This window comes from Pygoscelis adeliae, unplaced genomic scaffold (assembly GCF_000699105.1).
Source record: "Pygoscelis adeliae isolate BGI_AS28 unplaced genomic scaffold, ASM69910v1 Scaffold420, whole genome shotgun sequence".
In the NCBI taxonomy this organism is placed as follows: domain Eukaryota; kingdom Metazoa; phylum Chordata; class Aves; order Sphenisciformes; family Spheniscidae; genus Pygoscelis; species Pygoscelis adeliae.
Window position 1 is genome coordinate 184,468 of NW_008823871.1, and position 11,306 is coordinate 195,773.

Below are 11,306 nucleotides of genomic sequence, written 5' to 3' on the forward strand. Positions count from 1 at the left end.
GCTGTCTTGTGGTGTCTCCTGCTGCTCATGTCAAGTGCCAAGTGTTAAAAAAGTGGCTACGCCTGCAGTTTCCAGTGGGGAGAGTATCCGAGCTGTATCCACCGGTACTCACCTGTAACTCCTTATTAGAAAGGGCTGGGAACCAGCATCCTTCAGCTGCTGTCTCTCCTCCTTCCCTCCTTCCCAACAAAGACAGCAGGCCTTAGGCAGAAATAGATCTTTAATGAACTATACAAAAAATAGTCTGGTCGTTCCTTCTCCCCGCCAGTTCCGGTGGGCTCAGCAGAAGAGGCGCAAGACTTTGCGGAAGAAGTTCCTGAACTCCGCGTTGAAAATGGTATAAATGATGGGGTTGACAGCACTGTTGACGTAACCCAGCCAAGTGACAGTGCTGATGACTTGGGTGGGAATGGCGCAGGACTTGCAGAGAGCCCTGGTAATGTGGACCACAAAAAAAGGTGTCCAGCAGAAGAGGAAAGCACCTGCCAGAAGGACATTAAAGAGAGAAAGTGATGTGAATGTTAAAAAGGGTTTAATTTAACAAACGCAGCCTGGGCCAAACAAGAATGGAGACAGCTCAGAGTGCTTAGGGAAAAAGCAACAGATGCGCTGACATGTAGAGCTGGGCTTACACCCAGACAAAAAATTCAGCATGTCTTCCTCGTTCTAAACATTGATGAAAAGTCTAAGTTATGTATCGTTTTGGATTCGCATTTAAGATATGAGAAGTCACAGGTTTACCTTGACGAAGAGGTTGGATTATAGACACTGCACATATTTTCTTTCCCAAGGGTGGGGTTTGTGGGCACTACTCTGGCTCAAAGGGATACCGAGGTCTTCACTGTATAAACATCCTCTCACAACGAGAGATGGGTACGGCAGGTCTTGTGCCACAACCAGGCTGTTCCACAGGAACAAGGGGAGGGTGGGTGTTAAAACGAGTCCACACGTGACGGAGAGGGAGGAGGACCAAAGACATTGCACTGGGGAGGTGGAACAAGAGGGAGGTGGCTTTTAGCTCACCCTCACCTCCTCCAGCAAGGATAAAGCATGGTTCTCAGCATGACACCTCTCACTGCTGCCCAAGCACCCGTGCCTGGACAGTTTGGCTCCCGGTAGGGGAGGCCGCAAAGCGTGTGTTCACTTCGCCAGGTTCAAACAAGTCCTGCCAGACTGAACCCTGCTGCCGCCCCCCCCCCCCCCCCCAGCCATCACCGACTGCTACTCACCGACGACGACAGGCAGCACCCGCATGGCCTTCCGCTCCCGGCCGTTGATCTTGGCTCGCTTCTGACTGTGTCCTGGGTGTGAGTACTTGAGGTGTGGGTAGGAGACAGTCTGGATCCCATTGTTCATCACATAGTCCCCAGGGTGGTCAGAGCGGGCGTAAGGGTTGCACCCCTCTGGCTCCAGTCCGGTCTGCTTGCTCTCAATAAAGGTTGAGGGGTGATACAGCTTCCTGTTGGCCCCGTAGATGCTGCCCCTCAGCTTGGCTTTCCTGGCTTCTTCCCAACGCTTGAGTCCTTGGAACATGGCGCAGTAGAGCACCAGCATGACGGGGCAAGGGATGAAGAAGGAGCAGATGGAGGAGTACACGATGTAGTTGTCATCCTCCAGCTGACACAAGCTGGGGTCCCGGTTTGGGACGTTGTTGAGGCCAAATATGACTGGGGATGCTACAGCAAAGGCAAATATCCAGGTGGTGGATATAAGGATCAACTGCCGCAGGTCGATTTGTCGCCGGTTGTAGTTCAGTGGGATTGAAACAGCGATAAACCTGCCAATACAGGCCCCAGGTGAGTCAGTCCTAGTATGGTGGTATCACCACTGGTAGCATAAGCGAGTGGTCCCAAAGCTGCTTGCCACTGCCCTTCCCCCCTGTTAACTTACTTACATAGCCAAGGCCTGGGCTACAACCAGTCTCCCCGCTCAGAAGAGCGCCCAAAGGGACAGCTCTGGCCACCTCACACCACTGTGCTTTCAGCTTGGCCACCACAAGGGTACTGATGGGACGCAAAGCTGGTGATGGGGGAGGATGGTAGGGCAGAACACCCTCCTTAGGGGAGAACAGGATCCGGCCTCCCTGCATGGGACCCTTGCAAGGGCGTGTATGGAAAAGCAGCTTGATGCCAGGACACAGCGCTCCCTCCCCTGGCATGAGGAGGGGGAAGGCACTTACCGATCCACACTGATAGCACAGAGGTTGAAGATGGAGGCCGTGCACAGCATCACGTCCATGGTCATCAGGGCATCGCACAGCACCGTGCTGAGGGACCACACGCCTCCCTGGAACTGAAAAGATCCCCGGAGTCAGCAGATGCCAAGTCCCACTGCCTTTAAAATGACACGAAACAACTCCATGCCTGGGCACCTCAGCCACCCACGTTTTCCTCCAAACAAGCAGCCTGAAGTCGAGCAGTCCTGCCTGTGGCACGATACTCCCTTTCCAGCAAAGCAGTGGCACACGGGAATTAGCCCCAGCAAGAGTTCACAGCTTGCTTAGGGCTTCGCGGTTCTGGCCTGTGCTGTGAACCCGGCTGCTGGAAAATGGGAATGGAAGGAAAAGCTCAAGGAGCACAGAAATAAGTCAGGCTTCATTAAACCCTTCTTCAGGACATGGCACCAAACACTTGTCCAGACCCTCTTGCATCCAAAGCTGATGCACTGAATGTCGGTTTCCTTTCCTCGCACCAGGACCACTGCCTCTAGGACGAGACCATAAACAGATTTTTTTATAAAAATTCTAATTTTAGTACAAGAGAAGGTGCCTTTTTGTTTTTCCCTGTCAGTAAGAGAGGGGTTCAAAACCCCGCTCAGCTCAAGCTGAACCCCTCCATCCTAGTTTAGCAGTTGAGAGGAAGAAAGGCTCCCTTGTTCCCCCCGTATCAAACCCATATGAAGCTCTGTCATCCCACACCATTCAGAAGCCACGCCACTGTGCGTGGTCTGCAAGCACTGACACCAAATTAAATTCTTGTGAAAACCACTCAGTTGCAGGCACAACAAACCAAGCCGCTTGTATCTGTTGTAACGGTGTCTTGAGCCTGCGTGCTGTTTCTGTAAGGAGCGGGGCACAAAGCGGTAGTGTTGGCAGGGAACTGGGAGAGGTTATCTGGCAAGAAATAAGATGAGCTCAGCAAGAAACACACAAACTCTCCTGAGGGACAGGTCTGAGCTGTCTGAGGGTCTTTTTTTTGGAATGGAGCACGTATTTCACCTGCCAGGCAAAGAATCCTCCTCCCTGGAGGTTCAGACAAATCACATTTTGAGATGGTGCTGTTCCTCCTAAGCATCACCCTGTTTCAGTCCCGCTATGGCTGAAACAGGAGCTAAAGGTACTTTTAGATCTAAAGCTGTCCTCGCGTGATGACTGGCACGGCCACTCCCAGAGCGGTGGAGCACCTGAGAGCAGGGGCTGGGAGTCAGGGGTTCGCAAGAGGCTACTTACACCTTCGCTACAGGCACCGTGAGACTTTCTGATTTTCAGCGAGGTCGTTTCTCAGCCAGCGGCACAGACTCTCTGCACAGCCTGCGGCTGCGGACAGAAGGAAGGACAGCAATGGCTTAAGCTAGCACAGCCACCAAAACTACTTGCAGGAGTTTGTTCCAACAGAGTGCCGGTCTTGCCCAGTTGTAAAACCAGCCCACTGCTTTACCATTAAAGCACTTTTTAGGCTGATGCAGAAAAAGTATCAGCTCAAGCCCATTCCCGCTCCGTGCCAATGTGCCGTTATTCCCATGAGCTTGTTCAGCGCAGGCAGAGACCTGTCAATGCGCTCACACCCGCACAGGCAAACCAGGAGGGCTCAATGAGCTGTTCCTACTACGGCAGCAGAGAATTCTTCCTCCCAGTTTGTGGCTGCCAGGCAAACTCCACCATCCTCTGGGTCCCTCTGCGGAGGGGTTAGGTTAAGAACCCAAACCCTTATTCAACATGCCGTACAAATAGGTATGATTTTAGCTTGAAAATAAAGCGTTCAGTAGCAATGGCCGCTTGTCATGTCTGACTCAAACACAGGTATTTTACCAGCAGCTTGCAGATCTGTTCTCTATCACACTAATGCTTAGCCATTCAGCTATTTTATATATACTATATACACAAACACGCATACATATGTTTTTTTTTTTCTTTAGCTCATACTCCTTCACAGTCACATTAACACAGAAGCTTGCGGTCACCCTCTAAACAGGCCTACTGCAGAATTTAAGGAGCTGAGCCATTGCAAAAAGCACCACCAGCTCAGGGGAGCGCCTCTGCCCGGGGCCAGAAGCCCCTCAGCTCACGGCGGCTGTGGGTGCTGACCCCTCCCTGCAGCACCGCTTGCACAAGCCTCACCCCAGCACCCCAGCGCTGCTTGTTGGAGATTAACAACCGTGCTGATGGGACCTAACTGCTGCCAGGGAGGGTCAGAGCACACCCGGAGAGTTCAGCCCCTTTGTGAAGTCCCGTACATACAGAATATATATATCTCTATATATTCTTTATGTATTATATAGAATACACACATGTATAAGATCATATATAGTATACAGATAATAATAAGCTATAAATTCTATATGGCTGTACTATAAGATATATAATAAACATTTAGACATATTGTACATATATAGGGGCTTTGAAATGTTTTTCTATAATATATATTCTATATCAATGCAATAGATGATAACATTTTATACATTATATATAATTTATCCACATATTTCTACATATATGCTATATATGTAATAATGTATATTTATAAATTAGATTTAAAGGTATTATATTTATTGTTTAAAATCAGATTGTATACAAATAAATATAAACATAAAATGCTCCTGGGACTTTGCAAAATATCAAACACTATATATACTCTAGATATACTCTTACTATTATAAAAATATATAAAATAAATATTACTACAACATATATATCACTACATGTAATATATATAATTTACTGTATATTTTTATCTATATATAATGTGCTATATAAAAAATTTTTTATATTTATAAATATCTATAAGTCCCAGGGACTTTCTTCTTTTTTTATACACGAATAATATATTTTTATCCGTATCATTTATCAATGTATTAATATTATGTATTATACAGTGCATTAATATATAACAATATAATACAGAACATCTATAAATAATGTCTATATTATATATCCTATATTATGGTAGTATGTCGTAAAAGACATGTAACACATAATATATCATTACTATTTACTGTGCATTCATATTTACGAGGTCGGCATTGCACGTGTCTGTACGACACTGCTGGCAGGCAGAGAGGAGTGGATGAGCGGCTCGGCTCTGCCCAGCGCGGGCAGCCCTCAGCCTGCCGGAGGCCTGCCTGCGGAGCAGCCTGGGGGCCGCGCTCGTCCCCGTCCCCGGGCAGCCACACAGCTGCCAAGGCGAGGAGCACGACCACCGCCTTCCCGGGTTAGCTCCGTAATGAGCACTTCGGTACCAGACAAATACTGACCAACCTGGGGGGGCAGTTGTTAAGAAATGAGAGTGGGGAGCCAAAAAAAGGAATTCAGCATCTTAGGAGAGCGAGCAAAATGCCTGGCATCTGGCATGGGGGCAGCGGAGGAGGTGCCAAGGGCGGGGAGAGGCGTTCAACCCATGTGCCAGTGCAAAGTGAGGAGCGATGGGATGAAGCCAAGAAGAGAAATCGTTAGACCGTCGCTGTATTTGGTTCTAAAACAGGAGAATTAGGGAAAAGGGCTTCTGTTTAGTCTAAGTAACCCAAAAGAAAGCCGCCCAGAGAAGCAGGTGCCACCTCCCAGCACTTAGACGTGGGTAACACGACCAAGGCTGAAGGCACTGGAAGCACGTCCTCTCAGAGACACCTGCGCTGCAGGAGCGGTGCAGCCATGCCCGCCCAGCCCCGAGCAGCACCGCTCCTCAAGGCACACGGCCAGGGTACTTCAGGGGTAAGCCTGGCATTTCCACTTCTACCCCACAGCTGCTCTCCAGCCTCTCTCCAAAGCAAACCTATATTAACAGTCAGCCAGTACTCATTATAGCCTAACTTTTGCTGGCCTTGTGCATGGCTCGGGAAGTGGGTATAGATTTGTTCACGTATAGATGCTAAACAGTAGGCTCTGGTTTTATTCATCCCAGAGCACAAAGCGGAGCCACGTGGGTAACGCTCTCCACGTAATGCTGGGCAGGTGCAGCCAGGAACAGGGGGCAGGCAGCTCTGCAAGGATTAGTATCGGGCAGTAATGATGTCACGCACAGGATTATGATTAGTGGAGCTGTAAAGCCAAAGTAGACTCTGAAGAAACTGTTTGGCTATTTTTATATAGCCATCTCCTTGAGAGGTAGCTTGAACCTCCAGGGGAGGGCTGTATTTAGACCTGAATGCTTCATTCAGCCTTTTCTCTAGCACAGATCAGCCACCCCAAACTGAATTTGGGAGCTGAATCACAAAAAACAACCCTCAAAGTTTTGCCAAGATCACTGGGATCCTTACAAGTTCAGTTTGGATTACAAGAGAGAAAATTTTATTATGGGCCACAGTTTTCAAAACTTGTTTGTGATTTTGGGGAACTAATTGGTTTTGAAAAGGGCAAGAGCTCTCAGGCTGCAGCACCTTCAGAGGACACAGCCTGTGCCGTGAGATTCAAGTTGGGCACTCAGAAAATGCTACAAACCCTCCCCTTTCCCCACCAGTCCCCAGGACTCTGACTTCGGGGCAAGTGCTGGGAGAGGACTTCCCATTATACCGTGTTTCTCGCCTACCCACCTTAGCAAAATGTGCCAAGAACCTCTCTGATGGGTGAGTGACTTTGGATTAGAGGCATAGCTGGCTTTGCTGGGTCATGTGATTAAGTGGTACCTAATTACAAGAGGTTGCAGAAGATTAGCCCATCAAGGTACGCAGTGTAAAGCTTTAGGGATCATAAACAGCTCAAGCTGCCTTTAAGAAGTGCTCCGGAGCAACTCCGCTTCCATCGGCTTTTTTGCATTCTCTGCTTTTTCAGCGTGAGGCCCCTTGTGAGGCATCTCCAGCGATGCACCATCAGTAGCGCTGCTGCTGGGAAGACGCAGGCAGCTAGTTGCACAGCAAAACAGATGCTCTACAGGCAAGCCGTCTCCCGTAACAGAATAAAACAAAGCTGCAAATATAACCCCACAAGCCAGCCTACCTGCTACGACTTTTCTAAGGCTGATGACAAGCTCTGCACAGCTCTGGCGAGAATATAGTCTGAGCCTTAAATAGGTGAGGTGAGGCATATTAACCACCACACTCCAAACCTCCAGGCATCACTTCTTGGAAGATGGAAAACTATATGGGCAGCGAGGGTCACGCGCTGCCCTTAGCTCAGCGCTTCATGGCAGACAAGGAGGGTTTATAGGAAGGCGATGATGGTCGCCTCTCTGGACGCAAGCCAAACCTCTTTCAAAGTGGTATTCCAGGTGCAGACTGGGTGCTCGGTTAGCTGAGCAAGGTTGGCAGCCCCAGTAAATTCACATGCAGCCACTGTGGTCTCTCACAAGATACCAATATCTCACTACAAACGGCACTTAGCTTCTGGATCAACCACTATGCGCAAAGGAGGAACAAATCCAGCTGCTTCCTACAAAGAACACAAGTTATGGAAAAGATTTTATAGGATGGTGGATGGCGGGAGACAGACTTGACTTCTCAAACACCCTTGCAGGCTGCCTTCCTAGCTCAGGTCATTTTGATGTCCCTATTCCTAAGCACAGCCGATTTGTAAGAAAAAATCTGCCTTCTTGCAAACAAGCCTGATGCCAGAAGAGCTGTTACACTGCCAGTGCTCCTGAGGGCATGAGCCAGGACAGGGCCAAAGGTTTTAGTCTTATTTCTTATGATAACAGCTCTTGTCTCAGTCCTGCCACGTGCTTCTGCACGGCACCACACGGCAGCTTCATACCTGCCTCTCTTGCCAGCCCTGCAAACAGGCTCACTAAGAAGCAGAGCGCACAATGTGATCCTTTGGCCTTTTTGGTGGTGATGGCATCTGAAGTAAGATACCCAGGCAACAGCAGCCTGCAACTGAATTAGGAGATGCCCAGCTGAATTTCCGAACAAGCGCCTGCCTGCCCTCAGCGAGGCCATGGCTCAAGTGCGTAGCACGGAGAGACTGAAAGTGCTAATCCTAAGAGCCCAGGCCTGCCGAGAAAGCTATGACACCAATCAGAAGAGTAATAGTCCTTGCAAGTGGGCAAAGTCCAGCATCAGAGTCAAAGAATGGTCCAAATGCCCACAAGAAGCTCACTCTGGGCCTTTTTTTATGAGCCTTGACGACTGCTACGTTCTCCAGAAGACACAACGCAACCTGCAAGGGGAGAGGAAGGAGAGAGAGTGGGGCACAAGACAAAGGTGGCCTCACGTCTGCTCTAACGTCCTTTCTTGACTTAAATCATTGAGGTCAAGGTTTTTCAGAAATGACAAGCAAGTCTGGTCATCCACTTGAAACATGATGAGGGCCCAAAATTCAAAGACACGTCCCCCCACTGTTGGTCACTGAAAATAAAATCCTTAGCACTGGTTTATAATTGCTGGCCTGTATCGCCTCCCCAGCGTTTTGTGCAGAGACTGTGTGGCTCAGACATCAGTCAGGCCTAGAAGAACATCTATTTCCACTAAAGCTGTAAGATTCCAGGAAAGACTAATCTTGACTACTTCTGCAAAAAGGATGGCATGCACTCGCAGCCAGCCACAGAAAATTTGGAGGGTAGAGGTCTGGTCTCTCATCAGAAGAGCTGCATCACAGGCACACCACATGCTGCAAAAAAGAGATTTTTCTATACCAGTGGTACACTGACACCCTGAAAGTTTTATGCAGAACAGCATCACCCTCACCAAGAAAACAGCTTGTGTAATTAGTACCGGCTGCTCTATCACTCTGAGGATCTGCGAGGCAGAATGCCTGCTTGGAAAGACTCATCTTCCCTGACCTGTAGAAGGAGCCGGGTAAACACTGATCTGCTAAAACTGTTTCCTCTTTTTCGTAACCAATTACACAGATCTTAGTGGCAAAGATGTTTACATAACCATGCCTTACACGGCTCCTGCCAGCACCTTCCTGGTGCTGGATCAGACGCCTTTCACAGCTCAGGCACTCAGCGTGGATTAAGGAGAGAGCTGATCAGAGGAACAGTTTGCAGAGCGAGGCAGGTAGGAGGTATGCTCTACAGCAGAGTACAGGAGTGGAAGTTGCTCAGCCTGGCGCCTGCCCTAATTGCTGGGAATGCCTCCAGTTAATGAGGACTGTATAAACTGCTGCTGTGGCTCCTGCCATTGTCACAGAGTCTTTGGGCAGAGGAAGCAGTTAAACACAAAGACAAGCCTTTGTAGCCATGCAACTCCCTCCCTGCAGATTTCTAGCGGGCAAAGCCACTCAGAGCCTGATGATATTCTGTAGTACCCCCACAGCACCTTGTAGCTCTTGCCTTCTCAGGAGTCCTCGCTGCCTCAGGGGAGCGATAACCCCCGTTTTCGGTGCTGTCAATGCTCCAGGTAGACTCTGGTATCTTCTTCTGGCCTCTCTTCACACAAAAGCAGGGCTTTGCCCCTGGGGAATTATCGTGGGCCCCTGGGAGTGCCCCAGGCCACCTCCTTCCCCCTTGCTTCTCATCATCCTTGCCTTACTGGCAGTGGATTGCTAGGAGAGCACTTCACACTCTCATCAGAAAGACAAGGCTGCTGCAGAAGAGCAGTCTACCTTCCCCATGGATTTTTTACCTCTCCCTGTCATACGGCTAAGAGCTCAGATTCCCAAGCAAGTTGGAAGGTAAGTGCCTTCTGCATATCAGGACAGCCTGCTGTGTGGTAATTAACAACTCACAAACACTAGAACATGTCTTTGTTCTGTGTTTGAACAAGTTCAGTGGAAAGCGCTGGGCACATCTGCACCACCACACTATGATTTGGCATATGATTGCCTGTGTACATACTGATACCTGCACATTGGCTCAGTCACCCCTGTGTAGTAGCTAACAAGACAAATGGTTTTCTTTAAAGATGGTGTATTTCTGCAAAAGAGAAACTGGCTGTAAACACTGCCCTGTCAGGAATTCACCTCACGTCCACAGTCTCAGGAGCTGTTCAGTTTGGAAACGGATGCTTTAAGCCAGTGGAAAGCTGATGTTTCTTCCCTTCCCATACACAGGGTGCTTCTTGGTTACATCAGGTTGTGGAGGATCAGAACTAATAAATGACAGCAACATTTGGATTTATGGAAGGCCATCTTCATCACATACTCTTTCTCACTAAGGCCCCAAGCGTTAATTTGAGCTGCTAAGGTAGGTAAATATGACAGGACAAATTAATGAGGAAAGAAATACAGCCTGAAGAACGCCCAACAATGCACAGTGAACACTAGAGAGAGATTTAGAACAGGGCAGGACTCAGGGGCAAACGTTCATCTCACACAGAGAAGGCTGGTCCGTGGGGTGAAGAGGTCTACAGGCTTTCCTGCACGCCTGGAGAGAGGCACACAGCTCCAGTTCAGTGGGAGATACTGATTTCCTACACCACTGGCCTATTTCCAAAGGAAGTTCTCTCAGCCAAGGACTGTCCATTTTTATATGCGCTGAGGGAGCCTAGTGCAACAGGACCACAGCTGGCCAGGAGTAATAGACACCATCTCCTGCTCACCATCAGAAAGCCATCGCACCACCGTGGTGCTTCTCCCATAAGCTGCAAGTGTGAGGACAGGACTGGAGGAGGTTTGCATTAGATGGCCCCATTTCCTTGCCCTTCTGCCAAGCTCTGGTTCCAGTCAAGACTGCAGTGATTGTGAAGTGGTACAGAAAAGAAACACACACCAATTTCCCCCTTGTCTAGCACCTGCTTTCAGCAATCCTCCAACCCTGCAGATACAAACAAGGGACATCCAGAGAGAACTAACACACAATTTGGCTTCCTATAGCCAAGACCTCTGAATCTTCCCCATGGACTAAGAGTTTAGTTGTGACAAAAAGTTATGCTGGCTCTTTCAGAAGTACCAAAGGAGAGTATGTATCAACAAATGCTGCTAACACATCAGAATAAGCTTTCTTAACAACTAGAAATAACAGTCAAGATGAAGGACTCTCCCACTGTGCTCAGGCTTCTGTGAACAGCAGCAAAGGATAATCCACATCTCACAGGAAGGCATCCCGTCCCCACTGAAGCTTGTGGGAGATCTGTTGTTTTGTTGGGATGTCAGACGTCACCTCAAAAGTTAAATCCCTCCAGCTGTCTTCTAAAGCCCTGACTGGGAGGAATATTTCCAAAAACCTAACACAAGAAGCCATCTCACAGGAAAAAAGCACAAGATGACTAAGCTTCTCCTG

The 11,306-nt window shown here is 48.7% G+C and overlaps 1 protein-coding gene across 1 annotated transcript in view; it reads right to left on the reverse strand.

Moving 5' to 3' along the window:
- DRD4 (dopamine receptor D4) overlaps positions 1 to 11,306 on the reverse strand; it is a gene marked incomplete at its 5' end in the record, with an annotated part of 14,534 nt that continues 3,228 nt past the window's right edge. The window contains 3 exons of the mRNA XM_009333812.1: positions 1 to 482; positions 1,230 to 1,777; positions 2,180 to 2,292. Coding sequence (XP_009332087.1) covers positions 280 to 482; positions 1,230 to 1,777; positions 2,180 to 2,292 — 864 coding nt within the window. The remainder of the gene's footprint in view (positions 483 to 1,229; positions 1,778 to 2,179; positions 2,293 to 11,306) is intronic.